The 22,404-nt window shown below is 51.0% G+C and overlaps 8 protein-coding genes across 8 annotated transcripts; 4 read left to right on the top strand and 4 right to left on the bottom strand.

Annotated features, from left to right (window-relative positions):
* Window positions 1-84: 84 nt before the first annotated feature.
* Window positions 85-1,827, bottom strand: N7539_007102 (WD domain protein; the record flags this gene model as incomplete). Its single annotated transcript, XM_056936703.1, has 2 exons — window positions 85-1,597; window positions 1,664-1,827. The coding sequence occupies 2 exons, from the start codon at window positions 1,825-1,827 to the stop codon at window positions 85-87; spliced, it is 1,677 nt and encodes a 558-aa protein (XP_056787502.1).
* A 244-nt stretch (window positions 1,828-2,071) lies between these two features.
* Window positions 2,072-4,129, top strand: N7539_007103 (SAE2 C-terminal domain-containing protein; the record flags this gene model as incomplete). The annotated part of the gene is made up of 1 exon (XM_056936704.1): window positions 2,072-4,129. One exon carries the CDS (start codon window positions 2,072-2,074, stop codon window positions 4,127-4,129), a length of 2,058 nt encoding a protein of 685 aa, XP_056787503.1.
* A 412-nt stretch (window positions 4,130-4,541) lies between these two features.
* On the top strand, window positions 4,542-5,893 carry N7539_007104 (peroxisomal membrane protein PEX16; the record flags this gene model as incomplete). The annotated part of the gene is made up of 4 exons (XM_056936705.1): window positions 4,542-4,695; window positions 4,766-4,801; window positions 4,863-5,706; window positions 5,770-5,893. 4 exons carry the CDS (start codon window positions 4,542-4,544, stop codon window positions 5,891-5,893), a joined length of 1,158 nt encoding a protein of 385 aa, XP_056787504.1.
* Window positions 5,894-6,130: 237 nt separating this feature from the next.
* On the bottom strand, window positions 6,131-7,165 carry N7539_007105 (ribonuclease H2 catalytic subunit RNH201; the record flags this gene model as incomplete). The annotated part of the gene is made up of 1 exon (XM_056936706.1): window positions 6,131-7,165. One exon carries the CDS (start codon window positions 7,163-7,165, stop codon window positions 6,131-6,133), a length of 1,035 nt encoding a protein of 344 aa, XP_056787505.1.
* Window positions 7,166-7,465: 300 nt separating this feature from the next.
* On the top strand, window positions 7,466-9,624 carry N7539_007106 (Cupin domain protein; the record flags this gene model as incomplete). The annotated part of the gene is made up of 5 exons (XM_056936707.1): window positions 7,466-7,527; window positions 7,610-7,761; window positions 7,840-8,997; window positions 9,061-9,309; window positions 9,380-9,624. 5 exons carry the CDS (start codon window positions 7,466-7,468, stop codon window positions 9,622-9,624), a joined length of 1,866 nt encoding a protein of 621 aa, XP_056787506.1.
* Window positions 9,625-14,637: 5,013 nt separating this feature from the next.
* N7539_007107 (TBCB family protein) lies at window positions 14,638-15,798 on the bottom strand (the record flags this gene model as incomplete). The annotated part of the gene is made up of 3 exons (XM_056936708.1): window positions 14,638-14,981; window positions 15,127-15,346; window positions 15,520-15,798. 3 exons carry the CDS (start codon window positions 15,796-15,798, stop codon window positions 14,638-14,640), a joined length of 843 nt encoding a protein of 280 aa, XP_056787507.1.
* Window positions 15,799-17,612: 1,814 nt separating this feature from the next.
* Window positions 17,613-18,957, top strand: N7539_007108 (tRNA (carboxymethyluridine(34)-5-O)-methyltransferase; the record flags this gene model as incomplete). Its single annotated transcript, XM_056936709.1, has 3 exons — window positions 17,613-17,720; window positions 17,850-17,974; window positions 18,480-18,957. 3 exons carry the CDS (start codon window positions 17,613-17,615, stop codon window positions 18,955-18,957), a joined length of 711 nt encoding a protein of 236 aa, XP_056787508.1.
* Window positions 18,958-19,466: 509 nt separating this feature from the next.
* On the bottom strand, window positions 19,467-20,542 carry N7539_007109 (MYB DNA-binding domain protein; the record flags this gene model as incomplete). Its single annotated transcript, XM_056936710.1, has 2 exons — window positions 19,467-19,932; window positions 20,079-20,542. 2 exons carry the CDS (start codon window positions 20,540-20,542, stop codon window positions 19,467-19,469), a joined length of 930 nt encoding a protein of 309 aa, XP_056787509.1.
* Between the last annotated feature and the right edge of the window lie 1,862 nt (window positions 20,543-22,404).

Genomic DNA, 22,404 nt, shown 5'->3' on the forward strand with positions numbered 1-22,404 from the left:
TTGTGTCAAAAGCCTCGATATTCGATTGCTCGAGGCAGAAGATCACTTCCCGACCTTGCAGGAGTGGCAGGCATTTCAAGTAGGCTACGTAAAATCGTAGCATTCTAGAAGTTGCGTACCAACGGCTTTTTCCCGTAGCAAAAGGACCCGTTCCTCATCGAAGCCAACACATCCCTGTATGATGGACCAACCATCTGGCACTTCATGTTCCTCCGGAATGTCTCCCGGGGAGCCGGTGGGTGCAGAGTCCAAGTCTGCCTCATCATGATCGGGATGCTCTGGATGGACTTTGATGCTGCTCTCGTCCTGCAATAGTGGTCGGCTACCGAGAGAGCGTACTGCGGGTTCGAGTTCCCAGATGCGGATTTCATCTCCCCGTCCACTCACAGAGATGGCCTTGCCTCGGTTTGTTACCTGCACGGCAGAGACGGACGAGGTATGGCCCCAAAGTCGTTGCCCGCCTCGAACAAACAGCCGCTGATTATCCGATACGACAAGGTACATCGTCAAAGTGTTGTCCGCATGAGAGGTGAGCAGGTACGGGTGGGAGTAGGATATGGATGTTGGCGGATGAAGATGAACAATAAGTGGCTCGCCCGAGTCAGGTGCAATTCTGTCCACATCTATCTCCAACGTCACCGAATCCCGTTGATTTCGCGATTCTGGCCGGCCTCGTTCTGACAAAGTTCCATGCTGAGACTCTACCGTACTCGTCAGCCGGGATTCCACTTGCTGACCGGTTCGGTCAAATCGCAGTTCTTGAATCCCCAAAGACCAGCCACAGCTGATATGAAAGAAGCTATACACAATGGTAGCCACAATATTCACACCGGATCTGCGCATAGAGAGTGTCATAGGCGCGACCATGTTGGCTGCGCTCAGGGAAGTCAATTTCTGCAGCTTGGCGGACCTTGACGATCGAGCCGATCCTTGAAAATGGTAGAGGGACAGATTTTTGTTCTCAGAAACAACCATCAAATAGGCAGAAGATAGAGCCATGGCAGTGATCGCTCCATCAGCTAGTCCCGTGTGTCGGGAGACGAGCTGCAGCCGGGCAGTTCGGACATTGAACAGATAGCGACATGCTTGACCATCGTCAAAACCGACTACAACTTCACGCTCATCCACAAAATGACTCACCGCAAGAGCAGTCGGATTGATAGAAGGGGTTTCCACGGAATCCGAAAAGCTGATCTCCGCGAAGCAGTGTGCAGGGTCCTTGGCCGCCCAAGCCCTCAGGCCGTGCACGGTATCGGCAGTGAAGACAACACCAGCACAAAGCTGCGCCAATATTGGCGGCGTTTGAGACTCAGTGAATTTGACTTCAGACACTCGACAGACTCCTGTGGACCAGTTGTGCCGAAGCCGGTATTGACCCTTCCAATTCGTAATCTTTCCGTCTGCAGTCAAGTGACCGTGATCAAGCCAGGTCGAGACTTTCGGCGAATAGTCCACTCGAGCTGCGGAGGTTTTCGATGGAAGAGTCGAGCGAGTCACATTGGCCAGCCGCCGAGCTCGGGGACGAACCCATTGCACATAGTATTGTCTTTTCCATAGCTCAGGGTCTCCAGCAAGCGTATGGAAACGACGCGAAAGCCTAGAATGAGAGTCGTCAGTACATTATAGTACACCCTATTACTTTTTAGAGTCGAATAGCTCCTACCTTTGGCAGATGTTCAACGAGGAGATGGGCAGAAATGAAAGGATCTGGAGAAGCAGCTCGTCACTAAGAGACGACAACCGATCAGGCGGGGTGCTTTTCAGATCCCGCCGCCGTTTACTTGGGGGTTGCGTGACGAGTTCATCATTCAAATGACGTTTGGGCATACTTGGATGCAAGATCCTTAATCATGCGTATTTGACATGATTCATAAAAGACATGAAGCAGAATAGCAACGCCAAAGTCAAAGCTACGGCGCTTCGTCGGACTACATCTTATCGGCAGCAGATAAGATTGCGGTTACAGAAGCGGTCTACAACACGGTGAGGTTTTGCCAGCTTTACGCGGTATACGTCCAGTCGCGTCAGCTCATTAATTGACGCCGCGTAGGAGCTCCGTCGCCTGAAACACATGGAGGTATTCGAGGATCTTCAGGCGGCTTTAGCCCAAGCATGTACAGTCTCAGTTAGCCATGCTCAAAAACAGATTGAAACGACGATAGCCGCTTACAAAACACGCCTGGAGGAAGCTGAGAGGTGCAAGTCAGCCGCTGTTGAGGCCCAGAGAGCCGCCGAGGAAAGGGTTAACGAGCTTCAACGTCACGTAGGCGTGCTGAAAAGGGAGCTTGGCACCTACAACATCGACCCGCGAGAGCTGGAGCCCCCCAAAAATGTACGCAATCTCGAGAAAGATTATGCGCCAAGCAGTGTCTGGAAGGAGCGAGAACTTGATTCGAGTCAACTGCATGAAATCCTGAAGACGAAATACACAATGCTCTATGATGGCCTTCGAGAATTCGTCCAAAGCTGGAGTGGCCTCAAAGCAGTGACTCTGCAGCATAAGAAGAAATTGCAAAATTGGGAGCGGCAGCTGAAGCGCAAATCTTTCAGTGTCACCGTGGACAACAGCCTGGTCACTTTCACGAGATCCAAGAACCACGAAGGAGACACAAATGACAGACCTACGCAGTTGTCCATGCAAATTGGTAGCGCGGACGACAGCTCATATCCAGCGCAGAGTCGCCCTCAAATTCAACGGGTCGACCGTGGTGAGCACCTTCACAACCCGAAGCCGGCGACAGCATGTGGGCCTCGACCGAGGGAACACTTACAGAACGACAAGGATAAAAATCCAGCCAGTTCCTCTATGGTCACATCCACCGAGGAGACATTGACAAGCGACGGACTCTCTTCCGAATCAAGTTCTGACCTTCCACCCAACCTCCAGACGAGGAAACGAAAGCGGATTCACGCATCTGACGAAGAGGAGCCAAGACCTGGTGCACCCGAAAAGCCAGTACTAATCAAATCCGAGATATTATCATCAAGTCCTGCCCGTCAAGACGTTGTGACGCATTGCACCCTGACGCACTTCCCAAGCACCCAAGACCTCGATGAAATTGGTGGCACTGTGCAGACCCCCACCAAGAAGCAGCCTTTCAAGGACATCCCACAACATGGAGAAAAAGAAGTCTCTGCAGGAAATCCACCAGTATCCACTCCCACACACTCAGCCAAGACGGTTGGTATCTTGCAGCCTGTGGATGGGAATGCGAGAGCGTCTAGGATCCACATGCGAGGCTCCAATGCTAAAAAGCCCCGTCCTTCAACAGTCGCTGCTCTGATGATGGCAGAAGACGGTGACTCCGGCGACGTTCAGGATTGTGCCGGAAGAAAGCGTGCCAAGACCCCCATCAACGGTGCAACACCCAAGGCTAGACAGGACGGAAGTAGTCGCCTTCACAGTCTTCTTGAAGGGCTGCCGCCTTCCAAGTCGCCGCTGCAATCTCCAATAAGAGCACCAGGCCATATACCGAGTCCGAGTTCTCGCTTGAAGAAGTCCAAAGCAAAGACGAATACATCTGCGTCTCCACGTCCACAGGCAGCGCACCAAGGCCCTGCAGCGCAGTGTGGCCTCGAGCTGCGGCCAGAAGACGAACCATTTCGGTCACGTCCTTTACATCGGTTAGGCCTTCATCACTTCAAAATCAACCCAGCTGTGAACGCAGGTCTCGATTTCGCTTATAGCGATGTGATCCGCAGAAAAGATGAACGGAAGTGCATGTCCGGTTGTACACGTTCGGGGTGCTGTGGAGACCGGTTTCGCGCTATGGCTCGGATGGCTGTTCACAGCGACAACAAGACAGCGGAGCAGATTGAAACGGAGCAGCGGATCATCAGAGATTACCTCGGTGAGAATGGAGTCAATGCGCGGGAAATGACCGAAGAGCAATGTGACGATTTGCTAGTGGAGGCTTTTACCCGTCATTATGCCAATCAATACGGAAGGCATCGACACACGCATGAGCGCGCTCGAAGCCCGCCTGGATTTTGGCGCACAGAAATGCCGTCCACGCAGGAAATTGAAGCTGATCGAGAAGCCGCGCGGAAGATGGAGCGAGAGAAAGTCGAAGATCGATACCGAGAGGCGATGCGCCCCGGAGGACGCTGGTTATGGGCTGATGAATGATTTTAAATCGTGTACCATCCCCGTTGACATGTTACGATAAGCGATTGGTCTTTCGATAAACTTGACTGAGCAGTTATTCCAGTGCCACCATTCTTCTCTCAATGTATTCAACGATCTCGATTATTCAAGTAAAGAGTTGATTTAAGACGAGCGTTGTATCTGTTATAACAAGATTCATGGGTTAACCTGAGGATACACAATCTCCATCATGCTTTGTTCAAATCAACTGTGTTGACGTGAGACGATGATGCAGCATTCCAATTTCTCGACGGGTGCTGCTGGGTGGATCTTGCATAAAACAGCCTCGGCAAAAAAGGCTTGGCACGGCCGCGTGACCTCCCTTACTTGCTGCTTCCAATCTCCCCCGGATTTCGTGAACTCTCCACATCGAACAGCCTCTTACTGCAGCGTCATGGAGGCTGTGCGCAAGATTCAGAATCCCATTCCCAGGGAGGTGATGCAGCCTTCAAAATGGCTTTCCATGTATGAAGACTTTGTCGCGAAGAACTCCAGCTCCGTAGGCTCCGTAGAGTCCGCGTTGAGCTCATTGACCTATATCATCCCTGGTGGGTACTACCTTGGAGAACTGCAGTGGGAAATCGACAGGACTGACGACTTCTTACTTGCATTTTGTAGGGAGATACCGCGAATCTGAAGTTGCGTCAGAATGTGGTGAGTAGAACACCCACTTGTTCTGCGACAGGAGCGTCAAGCAGCTGACCATTGTCCCTAGTCCATTCTGGAGTTCAACTGCTTTCACTCTATCATGACTCCCTTGTGTCAAAAGTCATATCTCGACTTCCATCAACTGTCCCGAGACCGCCACCTTCCCCGCACGCGCGATATACAAAGTACTGGACATCGCGATCGTCGCTGTATCATCGCGTCGCCGTGGCGCTGCAAATGTTACGGTACACGGAACTGCTGTGGGAAATGACAGCCCGGCGGCGCGGACAAAAGACCCGATGGCGTGTAATCGTCTTTCTCGAAATTGCCAAAGCAATCTGTCGCCTGCTTTTGCTTCGGCTTACCAATTCCCGACCGCTAGTCAGCCCTCCACTGCCAGAGCGAGAGGTTGACCCTCGGTCGACACAAGTTGTGGAGGAGGAGCAGAGTGACTGGAATGGGATGGATACTCCTACAAGCGAGCGTTCCACTGACATCAGTTGGACAATGCCCCGCACTGGACTCTCGATGCCGTCTCTACCCGACGTGAACGATGTATCGAACTACCTCATCTCGAAGGTGCTCACAGCGGATGATATCAAACCCCCGAAGGCACTGTTGCATCGTGTCACCGGTCAGGGCCAGTTGGCGGAGGTCATGTACATTTTGCGGCCCGTTGTATATACGTTGGCAATGCAGCGTTGGAGTGGAGACCGGCGTAGCTGGCGGCCGTGGCTCATTGGATTCGGCATGGAATATGGCTGTCGACAGCTCGCCAAGCGCGATTTCCGGGAACGCGTGGCCGGTGGCCTTCGTGGCTTAACTGGTCTTGAGCGTGAAGAACTGCGAAAACGTGGATGGTCTATGGGTTGGTGGATGATGCGTGGCGCCTTTTACGAAAACATCACCAAGTAAGTTTACTGATCCCGATTCGACGTGCCTTTTTTTCGAACCTTTGGGCTAACCAAGACCAGATCCTGGATACGAAGCCTCACTGGCAAGATGAAGGGGAAGCCACTTTTGGACCTGGTAGGAAGCGTCGTTGAGGACTATGAGTATCTTTGGGACAACTACTACTTCTCGACTGCCACGCTTTAACCTCACTCCGTGCTGGGCCGCCGATTGTCTTATGACCTTTTCCCATGATACCCCATTTTTCCTCTGTCCATTTGGCCTACGAACATGACGTTGGAGGACCCGAGAATTTGTACCAAACGCTCCTTTATAATGTATTGCTTTACTTCGAATATGCCACATTGGGTATCACCATTATAATACATACGATTGCCAACTCCATAACTCCCATGCGGGCCCACGCCATGCCATTATATCAGATCAAAAAATCTCTGCTTGACGTTGTCCAAACCATTCTTTCAGGCCGTCCTTACTTGTAGTCTTGCCAGGTCCGGATGTGAGCAAGAAATCGCTGAGCATGCCGCTACCTTCATCTTCATCGGCTGGCCAGTCGACGCGCACGCCACCCTTCTGTTCCAACATTTCCTTGGCTGTACCCCAACTGAAGCGGCATTCACTGCCCCAGCCAAACACAGGATCCATGTTACGCCGAAGCCAGCCAACACATTTGGAGTCGGAAGGATAACCGCTTCCCCACCCCTCGAGGGGAGTGGCGTTCTCGTCAAGCTGCTGAGCCCTGAGCACGTGTTCGTACAAGACCTCTAAAGCAACATCTCGGGTCACTTTCGCGGCTACGCTCGCCGCACTGACGCACGGATACAACGAGTCGGCCTTTTTGGCCACGGTGATCTTGATGGACGGGAAGATGCGCTCAAGCTTGGCTTGGTAGGTTGCCGGATTCCCAATAGTATCGATATAAATCTCTTGCACATTTACCGCATGGTCTTGCAAAACTCCTCGGATAATTTCGATTGTTGCGTCCATGGCTTGCGCATTCAGGTTGTACACTGCAGCGCCTGGCTTCATCATCCCGGAACCAATGTCACGCGCCGAAAGTACCTTGATCGCATATCCGCATAATTCGTAAAGGTTTTCTCCGGGTGTGTTGATCAATCGCATCAGATTGGCACGCACTGCGGGTGTTAGAACTTTGCTGTCGTCGAAGCTGTGTTCTGTCGCCAGGAGAGAGTGATGCAACTCCAGAGGAAGATAGAAGGCGCCGTAGACCATAGGGCCTAGAACAGGCCCACGGCCGGCCTCATCAACCCCGAGTACACATGGTGTCGCCTTTGTTGATTGCGGCGTCGATGAACTCTTGTCAAATGGTGTGATTCCGGCCGGGCATGGCGTATAGTAGGCGTAGGAATCTCCCGTGAGCAGACGGGCTCTGTCGATACTCGGAGGAACAAAGGACATGGCGTCCTCGGCAATATCAAGCTTGGTATCCTTGCCCATTTTGGCCGGTGTACTTTATCTGAGTGCGTGAGGTACGAGTGGAGATGAATTGAAGATAAAATGTTCAAGTGACATGAAAGCAGACGCCAAAGTATGGCGACGCGTCGACCGTTCGGGCTTAGCGCTTGCGGCGCGCGTCGTCTCCCCAAATTCCGCTGCATCATTCCACTTTCCCCCTCACCCACCTGCGCGGCGCGAGCCAACTTTCTCTTCAGTTTGGTATATCCTTCTTCGGGAAGGCCAACAACCAATTTGATTCCATAAATACTTTGGTGGTTAGACTTGATTCTTTCTTCCAAAATGGCGCGTGGCTCTACGAAGCCCCGTGATCTAGACTTCTCCAATGTCGGAACTCTTGGGAGGTAAGTCGCGATTGAGACTGGTACCTGTCCGAGAGAGAGAGAGAGAGAGAGCGTAACCTATTAACACTGATCGCGCGCATAGGCGGACGGGCCTCACTATGGAGGAGAGACAGCGCGATGAATACGGAATGGAAGAAGTGGACGGACTGTTCTCTTCACCTGAAAAGTCGCCAGCGCAACAGAATGGATTCTCTGATGCGGATGACACTGGTTCAGAAATGTCTATTGAAGATGGTATGGTCCGGCATAGATCAAGCGCCTTGTCTATAGTCTCAGTCAATGGCTAACATGAAACCTTTTTCCCTCGGACAGACAATGCGCCAGGACCAATGGATTTCCTTAGCGCATCTAACAATGCGCGCAACAATTCCCGAGCTTCCGTGTCTCGGTCACCAGCGAAGAATTCCCGAAGGTCGCCTTTTTTGCGCTCCTCTCCAGATGACAGAGAGGATCTTGTAGCCTCAAGCCCATCAGATGGCAGGCGTTTATCATCTGCGCGCGGGGATCCAACCCCGCTGACCAATCGTTCAGTAAACGCCGGCACGGCGAACAACAAAGCGGCGCGAGACCTTGGGAAATCCCGATTAATCTCGACGGAAGCGGCGGAATTTTCAGACGACGATGGAGAGGGTGATGAGAACGGCGACGCTTTTGCCGCCGGACAGGACGATTACAGCGACGAGTACGACGAGCGGAATGAGACTGTCATGCCGCCGGACGATGAACCTGCGGATGAACCCGCACAGGAGGTGAATGGTGAAGAGGATGATGAAGAGCAAGGATCTCCGGAGCCGGAAATTGCGATACAGAGCAAGTCTGGCGCATCGAAGTCAAAAGTAACCTCAAAAGCCGCAGCAGACAAGCAGAGCAAGGCGGCCAAGACCGCCACGAAACCCGCCGGGAAACGCGGTCGTCCTCCAAAGAATCGACAACCTGCCGATGAGGAAGAAACCACCGAACCTCACCCCGCTAAAAAACAAAAGAAGTCCGCGCCCGAGCCAAGTCGCGTATCACGAGAGCCGCTGGATCCTGAACTGGATCGTGTCGTTGAGAATTACGCCCAGCGATCTGGTCCCTTGAAAGGTCGCAGCCTGTATATCCTCAAGCGTGAGGACCCCAGCAGCAATGAGACCACACACACTCGCTCCGGACGAGTATCGGTTCGACCCTTGGCGTATTGGCGCAATGAGCGATGCGTATATGGAGACGGTGAAGCGGTCGAAGGCCAACGATACCCTCTTTCGACCATCAAAGAGGTCATTCGTACGGAAGAGCTTGAGCCAGATCGACCGAAAAGGAGCAAGAAAGGCCGCAAGGGCAAGTCCAAAAAGTCAAAGGATGATTCCTCAGACGATGATGAGATTGACGACGATGCCGATCTTTGGGAGAAGGAGACCGGTGTCCTTCACGGCTACGTCTCGAAGTGGGATCCGGTTGCACAAACAAGCACATCGGAAGAGGAAGTGATAGGTACGATTGACGATCAAGTCCCTGTTACGGTTTCCAAACATTGTGACTCACATCTTTTGACAGATATTGCCTATGCACCTTCTGGCTTCGAGACCAGAGAAGTCAAAGGAGCTTCGTTCCGCTTCGCAAAGCTTCTCAGCTCCTCATTTATCGGGTCTGGTGTAGTGGAACTGCCACCCGACGGTGTGAAAAAGCCGAAAAATTCAAAGCGAATGCACATGGTCTTCTACGTCTGTTATGGTCGAGTACAGGTTGATATCAGTGGTGTCCAATTCAGTGCCGGCAAAGGATCTGTGTTCCAGATTCCACGAGGTATGTTGATATAATTACCAGGCTGTACATTGATCCTCTTTCCTCTTGTCACTGACACAACAATCGGCAGGCAATTACTACAGTTTTCAAAATTCTCGAAATAGAAACGCCCGTCTCTTCTTTACCCAATGTTGTCTTCCAGAAGGGAGTGAGGGGCCTGTGCAGACCGACCAGACTGAAGCCGCGCCACCTCCCCCGACAACCATGACAACGACAGACACGACACCGAGTGAGTCTGAACACGATAATGCAGTCTCTGAACCCCCGGCTGCGAAACCACGAGGCCGTCCCAAGGGCAAACAAAAGGCGAAATAGAAGACTGCCGATGTTTAGGTCATATTTCTCTCTTCCACGTATTTGTCTTGAGGATTGCTCTCATCCAGCTGGACCTGGTAATTCAATGTTGCTATGATACCTCTTCTGTTATCTTTTGTCCCATTCTAGCGAGACGTCTTTCGTCATCGCAGAGGTCTTGAATACCATGTCTCTGCCGTTGCGGCATAATACTGAATCATCGAAGTCATCCTTCCATTGGGATCTTTGGACCACATACGTATGTAGTCTTTGTCTTCGTACTCAATGACCAGAGACATTCGGCAGTCGGCCGGATCATGTTAATGTCATTGTGGGATCCATGCATACAATGACAATAGTAAAGAGTCAATCATGCCTTTCTCCGTTCACGCGTCTTCCGTCGCTCGACTGGGGATGACCAGCGTGGGTGAGTTGGAGACCGGGTATGCTTCTCTGCACGATAGCAGGCGATTTGCGAATTTCAGTTCTGAGACCTGTGCGCCTTGCCCTTTGCGATTCGCATACACGAAGGCACGCCGCATACGGTAGGACTACTCTTCTTGCCCGAGGAGGAAGCGGCAGTCCGCTCCAGCACTACAGCACAGCTTTTTAATTATTGTCTCTCTCTGCGCAGCATTCCATAAATCCCCTGCTCTCGTCTCCACGTCACAGAGGGCCAGCAATCTCACATGGAGACTGGTTATTGCTGATTGAAGATTGAGCCCTCTGATAATCGCCATCTTCTGGATTTCGAAGGCCATTCATGCAGTCAAGATCCAACATGTCCATTGCGGCTCTTCCAGCGGAATTGATATTAGAGATATGTCGCCATTTGGATCTCCAACAATTCATGGCGCTGAGAGTATCAGGTTGCGCATTGAATATCTTTCGCGGGAGACTTTTGCGAAGACCTTCTTCCGTACTATTCATTTCGTTGTGACAAGCGAAAGTCTGGATGAAGTGAGAGGACTGTCCATGTCAGAGGGTCTTTCCAATCATGTCGAGCTTGATATCTATTTCGATACTTTGAAGTCACTGCTGCTTGGTTTTGAGCAGAGTTTGGTGAACCTTTCACTCGAACGTGTTTCCATACGTAGCGATCCTGGATCGCAATCCAGTTGGGAAAAGGCTGAAAAACGCGCCCGGTGGATGTCTCCTAGTTTACATCCATATACATTGCCAGCTTCTCGACTGCTGTCTTCAGACCTTCGCTCACCATGACCGGAGTATGTACCAACGGTGCCATTGTTCAAGGCCTCGTCGGTTTTTTCACCATCATAACCAATGTCGAGCCCGACTGCAACCTCGTCAGAATGTAGACCAACCACTTTAACACCACGGGCAGGTGAAGCTGATACCATGCGTGCTCGGATTCGGAAATGTACCAGTCGACGACAGCAGAGTATCCAAGCGCAAAGTTGTTCTCTCTCTATCGTCAGTATTCATCACCTGGAGATCTTCGAGGCTGTGCCTATCCCACGCCCGAGGCCCTCATAGCATGAAGCATGGAGACGCAACGAAGAAAGGGTGACTTGTGTGTCCAGCCTTCAACCGTTGTTGTGTCTCAATAGTTCAGGCTAACTTTCTTAGGATACACGCTTAAGGGGGGAGCCATACGACCCAGTCCCCCTCAGGCGATTCCCTTTGAGGATTTGGCCTCATTGATCGAGATGTTCAGCGCCGGATGTACCAGGGACTGGCCGGGGTTATTGATGAGGATGTCAAGAGAATGCTTATGCAGAGACAGATACTCTCGAACTATATCGACGACAGCTGCCATGCTAGTCGGGTAACCAGAGTTACGTGAGAAAGTCTTTCGAGATAAGTCATCTTGGCTGGGGAGCGAGTGGTTGCGTAGAGCTTCTTCCCATGAGCCAAATTGGTAAGTCCCAAAGTCAAGTACAAGTAATTTGTGTGATAAGGAAGTCCAAGATGATAGAAAATGCTGTTACTCGGTTACAGATACCAGCACAGTGCGTGCTAAAGACACGCCCTGATGCTTATTGTCGCTAATAGATACTAGGAAATAGCACGAAGTCTTTAGGGTACAGTCTCATATGATAACTCGGAATTGCAACATGAAAAGTCCCAAATATACTACAGCTAGGCTTGCAATATTACCTATGATCTCCTTTTTTCTGCAGCAAACCAACCTGTGCAAATAAAACTCGTCCATTCCTTGATTTCAATAATGTTTTGATTTCAGAGTGCTTGTATCAAAGGCTCAGATCCAAGGTTCCATCTCATCCACGAAGCACTTCGTGGATAGCTCGGCGGCAAGCCGGAGATATACCTTGCCTAGCCACACCCAATCTTTCCAACTTGAACTACCTTATGTATCTCAGTACTCAACCATTATATCGGCATGATGTACACGCAGCCCGAGTCACGGCCACATTGAAGATTGTCGAGTTCTAAGCTCATTACCACCTGATTTAGTGACAGCTAGCCTGCAGTTTAGGTCGACACTCACCTACTACTTGTAGCTCATCCGTCGTTGCCAATCTCACCATCATCTGGCTTGTACGTCTGCCAGGTAGACGGATGACCAGGTGTGAAGTCTCGTTTATCGGGGGAGTAGAATACACACACTGTGTCTTTTGAATCAATCAGCGCCATTTGCAGGAAAGCCCGTGGTCGTGCGGTGGGAGCAAGTATCGTCCGAATCTGTATTCGCGTTTCATCTTGGCCAAGCGAGCTTTGTTACCGTCTGATCGGCCCTATCGCCGTCAGCCTTAGGACCATCCATCCTCCAGATCAGCTTGTCTTCTCTATTGACAAAACAGAGGAAATCGTCGTCGCTTATGACAGGCCCACGATGTCGATAGCTATCGTGTGATATAGGGCACACAGTCTCAACTTGCACTTCATGGCACGCCTGGTATCTGGACCAGACGTATAATGCTCCTAGATCTTGAGAGCACTCGGCCTCGAAAACGAGAGCATTGTTTCTCTCCTGGACGCAGTACACAATATCACGCTCTATCAGAGTGAAATCAAGCCTCTCGTCATTTAAAGTGTAGGAACATGTGTAAAAAGCAACCATGCTATTCTCCTCAATGGTTAGAGATTCTATAATTGGCTTTTCGCCCCATGCTACCCACCTTTTGTATCGTCATGATTTCCTGGCCGACTTGCAATAATCGGGGCAAGTCATAGAGTTCAGTGTTGAATTTTGTCGTCTGAAAAGACTTCCCAAGGTAACGTTTGAGTCTCGAATAGCTGACTTGCCCGATCGAATTGTCCTCGGTGTCGGTGATCAGAAGCTGGTAAGGCACGGGAGGAAGTTGGTATAGAGCTTCAACTACTCCATGAGCTATACTAATGTAAACAGTACCTCAGCGGGACGTAGAGCCGAAACGAGAAGCGCAAGTTATCCGAGGTCGATTTCTAGGCGTCCCTGAGCCGTGTGATTCCAGTAGATAAACGCAAGGTCGAGTTAAGCGAAGAGTAAAGGTCACCGGAATTGTAGAGCACTACAACTCTGCCATAACTAAGAAGAACCCGCTCGTCACTCAGAGACGAAACCTGAGAGGCTGATTGTTGGAAGGTCGCGATATACTAGACAAGACATTTCTTTACTTTCAGAACCCGCCATCACTACCGGCCTGGTAAATGACATAGAATCCAGATATTCGTCGATTCCGGGACTAAGTGCGGTTGTACCCACCGATATGAAGATTCAGCACGGCCACAATCGAGGTCTCGTCAGATGCGCTTGATTCCAGAGCTCATACCATCTGGGGATTCACATTCAAGGCGAATGGTGTTGAAGAAGTGGTGAGGCGGCGGCGTCGCGTACGTGCGACTCGAAGGGTTTGTATGTTGTATGACTAGGCGGTTCGCTCGCCGTAAGCTTTATACGCTCTGATCCAGCGGAGGGGTAGATTCAGGCCTGATCGCCGCCAAGAGATCCTCGTGTCTGAGAGATGTAGCTACTGTCTGGCAGAGCACCAGCTGGAAAGCAGTCGCTGCCGGGTTCGGGACACCTTGGTCGATGTAAAACTACAGAGAAGATGGCAAGATCCCGAGCTATATCGAGGACGGACGTCCACTTCGTGAAGGAAACAAATCTCACACAAGTCAATGCTGCGAATCCAGAATGGCGATTTTCACAGCACGATGACGCAAAATGTGGTATCTGTTCATATATAGCTCAGCCGGAGACTTGGTTCGATGACGAGCAGCCAGTGCCGAGTGATATCGGAATGTTGCAAGGAGCTGATACAAATGGAGACGTGAGATTGATTGAATATCTGGGCCAGTTGTTTGATTCAGCGGATTTGAGAGACCCCGGAGTGATGAGTAGAAAAGCAAAGAAGGTTGACGCAATGTAAGGTATTCCAGGCAGAACTACAGCGTAGCATAGCAAGAAGATCGCTACCTATATTTCGCCAGCCGATCTCGCTTGATAACAGCCTGGTCTCTTAGTTCCAGATATTTGACAGCGTTTCAATGCACAAACTCGCAAATGATGTTCGTATCTTCATAGCCACAAGCGAATCCCAGATTCGATCTTCACCCAAGAAACCGCCGGGGAGCGGGGAAACATCAAGCAAAGAGTTGACCTGTGAAGTGGACTTTAACATGACACGAGAGAACCTCCCTCTAGCTTGCCGTTCGAGACTTGTCTTGGATTGTGCTTTGTAGTCTCGATGAGCTTGCAAAGTCGGCGAGAAGGAAGGCCATGCGCAGTGAGAAAAAGAAATTTCTCGAGCATTCAATCAAGCCTGGAACCATGTTTGTTGTGATTCTCGGCCAAGCACAGATGGTACCAAGGTCGATAGTCTGCCAAATGCACATGTAGGAGTGTCATGAATAAGACCGATCCAGACCTCACTGGAAAAGTTTCTCATCCGTGTGAAGAAAAGCCAAATCTGGACTCGCGTACAGAACTAAACCAGGAAAGACATTGCCTCGAGTACAAAATGAATAATTCTTACGAGTCAACGATCATGGCCGAGTTGTTTTCAATGTCTTGAGGTAAACAGATACCGAGCCAAAAAAAAATAAGAAAAAAGGAGGTGTATCCCCTCAGATTTCCTCCATCAGATCATCCAACTCATCATCCAGTCCCAAGGGCGGGAAATCACCAACTTGGACTTTCTCCGGCTTCACAAAGGCTCCGCACTTTTGCGGACACTCAAAGTAACGCTGTCCACCAACACTGCCGTCATTCTTCCCCGTCGGCTCATCCAGTTCAATGCCGACCCACAGGGGCTGCAGCTCGGCCGGGATCGTTTCGCCGCTCTTCTCGAGCTCTCGTGCAGGCCCGCTGAGGGGGATGGTCGGGACGGGGCCCACAAAGCGAATCGTGCCCCGACGGATGTGTGGTGGGGATGAAGGGAGGATGATTGCTCTCTTTGTGACGGCAATACCTGTATATGAATGTTAGACGGTTGGACCAAAGACAAGATGGGAAATCAATACTGAAGGGGAAAACAGTCAAGGTAAAGTATGGGTACGTTGTATTCGGGTAAGCGCAAGAAACACATCAACCACATGCTGACACAAGCTACTTACCCTTGCTTGTAATCTCGGCCCGATCCTGCTCAGCTTGCTTGCGAAGAGATTCTTCTGGAGCGAGAGCATTAGGATCAAAACGGCCAAGCTTCTGGTTACGTTTCCACGCCAGAACCGAGTCCGAGCGAGTCTCGTAGGTTTCGGGCTTCATTTCGTACTTTTCCACCGAAGACAAATCAGTGAAATTAGGACGCATAGTTTGCGGCCGGGAGTCGTGGATCTAGAACGGATCACGCGGTCAGCGAAGGTCGAAATTGATCCTCCGATATTCTAAGCTGTGTAGGATCCAGGCATGATCAAGGGTGACAGGTCGTCTGTCTCATATGGGAGATGGAGTGCCATATACCATGACGACTCCATGACTGGGACATAAAATGCACAACCTTTACATACCTCAATTTCAGAGCCCTTGGCAATGCCAAAATCCCCAATCAGCTGGGCATCACTAGTAGCCCAGACATCCGGTCGACCAAGCACCTTGACGCGTAGGCGCTGACTACCGGGAGGAATACCGGTCATGGTCTCGAGTTTACTCTTGACCTGCTCGACCGTCCACGTCGGTGTGATGCGGCGCTCGTTCAGGAACCTCGGCTCTGAATCGGCTCCCGGACGGGCCACCGACGCCGCGGTGATGATCACGGAAACATCAGTTGGGGTCGACTGGAAGGCCATCGTGAGGAGAGGGAAGACGGCTTGGATGAAACCAGTGACTCAGGGAGGAGAAGATTTGGGATTTCCACTCTGATGTTTGACTTGCGAGCAAGTAGAGTCTCAAAGGTGAGCTTGTTCACGGCTTTCGAATTTGAGCGACTTGATCGAAGAAGTCCGAGTTTGGAGCTTCCACGTGTGCAAGACTGATCTCCCGTCTCTGGTATAGTGGTTAGTCTGTGATAGCCATATATCTGCACATTTGGAATCAAAACTTCAAAAGAACGACATGAAGCCGAGCGCAAGAGCTAAGAATCAAAGGCAACGACCGAGGCAATTGAAATTGCAAGCAGCCAGTCGTGCAGATTGCAGATACATCGAGGAATGGCCAAGTGTACAAAGTAAACCTCGCAATAGCTCATTCAAAGTGACGATGATGGCAATACCAAATATTTTTCTCGCCTGCTCTCAAATAACAAGCGATTTCATATGCGACCAGTGACCACATTTCAACCAAATCATACAAGATTTCAACCGGGGCTGTGACTTACACGGATCCAGTGATGTAGAGAAGATGAAGCTGAGATCGAGTATCGCTAAATCTCCCATCGTGTGCCTAATTTAGCCCGCGGCGTCCAGTCCAAAAAGGAGTGCTTAGTCAGCTTGCAATTGCCCTCGGGCACGGGCAGGGGCAGCTAAGGTAGAGAGGTATATCTTCCGAGTTCCAACCGTCGGGAGGTTCAGTCGACCGCGGCAGGATCCACAATCATCGCCCGCGTTGAATTCTCATCGAGATATGTATTCCGCGCCGAAAGCGCACGAAGATATCCTCGAGGCGAATGCTCGGTTGAAACGCTTGCTGGCTTTTTAGGAAGATGGGAGCAGGACGAGCTCGTTGACTGAGAAGACGGGCAGCCGGGCTCGTTGATGAGCTTGGTGATGAAGACCTTGGCTCACTGCGCCAGTCTACAAAGCAAAAGGGAGCCTCAGGAAATCTGCGTCTGCTGGACTGAAATCCGTACGCAAATCAAGATATGCACAAAAATGTTTGTGGCTGTCGCGAGATCGGTGACAAGATCAATCGATGCGAGACTCGCCGGACGTAAAACATGCGAAGAACTAAATCCAAAAGAGAAAAAAGTTCCACCAAATCCGGGAGAAATATAAGCCAAAAAGCCGATGAGAAGTATCCAGATACCGTCGTGTCTCGCTGAGGATCTGTTTGACTAGTGATACTATTGTACATCTGCTATAGTAAGAGTGCTAATGATGCCACACAATTAGCATATGCGTCTTGGTGTTCGCCAATTAGATACTCAGCTACTAAATACATCAACTGGTTTCAGACAAGACTGATCCCCCTGGCGCATTCTTGACAATTTCCTCTTTCTCGCAATCGAATCAATTGATCATCTACTGTAGAGCGTAGGCATGGTGCATGTGCATGCACTCTACCAGCGCACTAAGGTAAGGTACTAGGTAGGTCACTAGGTACCCTCGGTGCCCAAATCAAGACCCGCCCATCCATCAAAGCATCACGTGACACACCATTTCCAACGGCAACATCTTCAACGAAGTGAGAAAAGCGGCTCCGTAAAGCAAGTCAGGCATTGACAGATTGAGTCTACGACCTGCAAAGGCGGGATAGGTATCTGGGTTACACACACACACACACACACACACGCACCACCCTAACCCGTTCAATCTCAGACACAAACTCCCCAAGAACCACCAACTCCACTTGGGAACCACCCTCCACGTCTTATCCAAACTCATTTGAAGCTTTTCCCTCTCTTATAACATCATCCCCCCTTGTGATCCGATTTCCAGTCAACATCATGAGTCCAGGTCCAGGTACAGGCCCAGAACCAGAAACATACGAAGAACAAAACGTGCACAAAGTGTATCAACAGATCGCGGGCCACTTCTCCGCGACACGATATAAAGTGAGTCCAAGCCCGGCGTAAACTCCGTCCACGCCACAAAAGACAAAAGAAAAGATAGAGCTTGGGCCCTGCATTTGCATGAGCAGAGCATGTGCTGATCTCGAGTTCTATGATCGTCTGTCTGGATAGCCATGGCCAATTGTGGAGAAATTCCTGCTGGGCCTTTCGCCGGGCTCGGTGGGATTGGATGTTGGTTGTGGGAATGGGAAGAATTTACAGGTGAATCGGGATGTGTTTATTGTTGGGTCTGATCGGTATGTTGACGTCTTTTCTTTTCTTTTCTTTTTACTCTTTTCTCTTTGGCTTGTCTGGGTTTCCGATTTTCTTATGGGGGGTTTTTTTGGAGGTGGGAGGTTCTATTTACTTTCCTTTTTGTCTTTAAGATTGGGCAGGGTCTTTTGTGTTCTGCGAGTGTCGGCCTTTCCTTATATCGGAAGAGAGTCTTACTACAGCGCTGGATGGAGAGATGGATTTCATGAATTCGTATCTTTGATTGTCATTGTTCTGGGGCCTTGTTGATTTTTTTGGTTTGCTTTTTTGGGATTTGTTTGGTCGTTGCTGTTATGTGTTTGTTGTTGTTTTTTCTTTTTCGATTGGATTTTTCCATCAATCACTCCCTTCGTTTCGGGCGCGCGACAAGTCTTGGAGGGTGATTTTCCTCCACGCTCGGGTTATCAACTGCCACAGATGATGAACTTTCGGACTTGTCTTCCACGACACGCTCCATCTTGCTGCATTTGACTAACAAGTCCATCACAGATCGGAGAATCTCGCCAAAATTGCTCTTCAGCACCACCCCCATTCAACGGTGGTGGCTGACATTCTCCATCTCCCACATCGGGACGCATCCTTTGACTTTGCCGTCTGCATTGCCGTGGTGCACCATATGTCCACTCCGGCACGACGAGTGCAAGCAATTGCCGAGATCTTGCGAACCATCAAGTGCGGATCTGCAACCGCGCCGGGTGGACAACTCCTGGTCTATGCATGGGCTCTAGAGCAGAAAAATAGCCGCCGCGGCTGGGACAAGGGGGACTCGCAAGATTTGATGGTCCCGTGGGTGCGCAAGGCCAAGCCAGGGTCGGGTGAAGAGGACCAGACGTTCCACCGGTACTATCATCTTTATGAAAGTGGGGAGCTGGAACGGGATATCGAACAGGCGGGAGGGTTGGTGGTGGAATCGGGATATGAAAAGGATAACTGGTGGGCGATTGCGACACCTCGCCCCACTTCATGATATGAGGCATGACGAAGATGCTGATGATGACGAGGCACAATGACAATGGCAATGGAATTCGTTTCAATATGAGGACCAGCCTCATGGAGAATATGCGCCAGAAAACGATTGTCTCTTGGCCATAAACTCGCGTAAAGACATGACAGGGGATGTGAGGGGTGAGAAGGGATTCTGCGCTGGTGGGAAAGAAACTCAAGAGACGGAGCTCGAAAGGTTCAAGTTGAGGACTGATCTGATGCGGATGCCTCCAGAGATGAAAGTGGTCGCCCATTCGTCTGTTCAGTCCATCTTGGCCATCATGCATCGAATGGAAGAAGTCGTTCTGCGGTTCTGCTGTGGCGAGCAGAAGCAACAGAGATCATCGATATTTCTGCCCATCACGAGGCGCATCGTCGAAACTTTCTCCGTTCCAAATCTCAATCTCCCAGCTCACTCTTCCCGAGACGCTATGCAAACCAAGACAGCACTGCCAAAAACCAAAATTTCCTGGACCTTGCACCGAGTGGCCACTAAGGTAGGGTGCGTGGCGGCATTCCCATGTGCGGTGGCATCAAACCTGGTGGGGCAGAAGGCATTTGATGCGATGGAGGATGAGGCGGAGGAGCATGAGGAGCAAGACCCATGTCGGGTGGTCGAGCGAGAGTATAGTATTCTCGTGGTGGGGGCGGGGCAGGTGGCGCATATGCGGGCACGCCTGCAGCTAGTTCTTCGAGAGAGGGCAACTGTGTGGGCAGGCCGGGCAGATGGCCTGGGATTGCGCGGGAGGTGGAACTCTTCCGTGGTCGAGCGAGGGATGTGCTGGCCCGGCGAGTCCGAGTCATGGGAGGATCGATGGCGGCACTCGATAGAGAGAAGGGCACCACGCCGGCGCGGCGGGCCATCTCTTGTTCTCCTAGTTGCCAGTGCATGGCCTCGGCGGCACGCCACGGGATAGCCATCTCTTCGGCGACTTTGGACCACATTTCAGCTTTGAACCTGCTCGATCTTGTCAGTCATTGCCCCGGGAGAGATGTGACTTGGGGATCGTGTCGGTCTTGGGGATTCTATCCAGTCGAATGAGATCGGGGGAGATCGTCAATCCTTCTGCAAACCCTTTTCACACGTCAATGGCCCTCGCTTACCGTTCATATAGTCGAGCCAATTTATTCTTCTTATCCTCATCCCATTCACTGCGACGTTCCAGATAGTTTTGGTAATGAAGACGACAGCTGATCGCACTGCGACCCGGCAGTCGTTTGCTGATATCCTCCCATTTCATTCCACTGCCCCGCAGCTCAATGATCAAGGCATCTTCTTCCGGCGACCACTTGGACTGTTTCTTCGCGGGGGACTCGGCGGTATGGGCGGGTTGCAGACGCTTTGCAGGTAGACCGGGACCGGTTTTGATTAACGAGGGGCCCACGACGGGGGGACCGGTGGTCAAGACCGGGGCGGCTGGAACGGGAGGGGGAACCGCAAAGCCCGTTCGGGAGGAATAGATCGATGTGGGATTCCTCGGGGCATCATCCTCATCTTGAGGCTTGAGGAGCAGTGAGATATCCACTTTGGCGGGCGGCAAGATGGGCCGATTCTGTAACGCAATCATATGCGCGATGGACTAGAAGCGGGTTGGTGGAAGATGCAAGGTTTGATGGGAGAAGAGGGCATGGACCTTCCTCGTGAGATGTGGAAGGTTCCGCCGTGAAGAGGAAAGGAAAGAGAAGGGTCCAGGCACCAAGGTCAAGTCGCGAAGAAATGATCAGTGTGGGTAGGATAGTCCGGAGGGAAAAAAAAAAAAAAAGAGGGAAGGATGAATAGGTGGATGGGGTTGAGGATGAGTGGTGTAGGAATATAGATATGATCCAAAGGCAAGAAGGTTAATCTTCCTCTCTTTAGGTTTTTTTTTGGTTTTTTTTTTTGGGATACTTCGGGCTTCGTGGATCTTCAAACGGCTTTTCGTTTTTGGCAATGACGACAATCGACGATCCCGCAGTAACAATGGATCAGCCAGGATCCACGGGCAAACTATAAGGTTTGGTGGAAACGGTCAGGCCGCAGGTCACTGATCGCTCAGATGGTGTGGATGACCGAAAGTCCGTCAAGTTGGTATGCTGTATTGCGGTCCCTTTCTCGAGACTTTTTTCGAGGTTGGCGTCCAGGGTTCGCAGTTTGGGTGAGTCTTGATTGCCTTTGCAGATGGTCACCCCGCAGCGTCGTCAGACCAGCCGGAACCAAGGTGAAAGGGGAAGGGGAAGGGGAAGGGGAAGGGGAGAAGGTCAGAATCTCAAAGAATCCCGAGATGCGAGATGAGATGGATCACGAGAAGGCCTTGCGGAGTGGGAGAGGTGACCTTTACCCTCCAGTGGTATGATCGGAGTCCAGCGAGCGAAGGGTTTGGCAGAAAGCGTGGTACCAGGTACGGCGATCCGTGGGAAGAGACGTTGGCAACCGGCGTCTTACACAAGAGTCGTCCAACACTCGCCAGCGGGATGGGAGCGGGCGAGCACCAAACCAACACACCAAGGATGAAAGAAGAGATGCGAACGATCAGAAATGAACCAGAATGCCCTCCCAAAACCAGAAGAAAGAATGGACAAGTCCGGAAATGAGAAGAGGGAGGGGAAGAAAGACGAAGAGAAGAAGAGAAGAAGGGAAGAAGAAGAAGAGGAGCGGAATCCGCAGCGATAGTGGGAGACCACGAGGGACGAGAGAGACAACGTGACGCGAGAGGGTGTCCAGTCAGTACGCACCACGCAGTAGGAGAAGAGCGAATCCCGACGAGGCGACGGTGTGGGAGAGGAGAAGAAGGGTGGGAGGGACGGTGGTAGATGAACTAGAGCCGACGCAGAGCTGTTCCAACCAGACAAGTGTAGCTTGGTCGTCGAGAGCCGAACGTCCAAGAGTCCAGAGTCCAGAGCTTGCAGCCCAGATCAAGACAGGAGATGAGTCGAGCTGGGGGACGGTGGAATGGGCAATCAATGCGAACAATTAATTCGGATGGTTTTTGGTGGGAGATATTAAGATGAATAGGATTGCCGCTCCTCTTTTGCATTTTAAAATGATTTAATTCCTTTTTCTTGGGGGGTTTCCAATTTAAATGGCAATTCCAGGAACGGTCCAGAACCCCCAGCGATGAAACTCAAAACGATCGACGTTGACAAGCAAAGTGGGCACCATCACGACTCCCACTAGTTAGTTAGTAGGAGGAGTAGTTAGTCACTACTAGTTACGACTACTCCTATAACGGACATCGACCGGAAAGAATGTGCGGAAGCAAGCAAGAAACACCTCCTCATACCCAGACACCCGGAGAAAGCAGCCAGAACCACGAGTTGATCCAGTCCGGCAGGATCTGGGATGAGCCGGAGAAGTTCTAAGACCCGAATGGAGACACAATGGAAGTCGATGGAGACTCAACCCAAGAGGCAGGACCCCAGGACCCTCTTTGACATGATCCAATCCCGATCC

This window comes from Penicillium diatomitis (assembly GCF_028827545.1).
Source record: "Penicillium diatomitis strain IBT 30728 chromosome Unknown utg000010l_segment0_segment0, whole genome shotgun sequence".
NCBI lineage: Eukaryota > Fungi > Ascomycota > Eurotiomycetes > Eurotiales > Aspergillaceae > Penicillium > Penicillium diatomitis.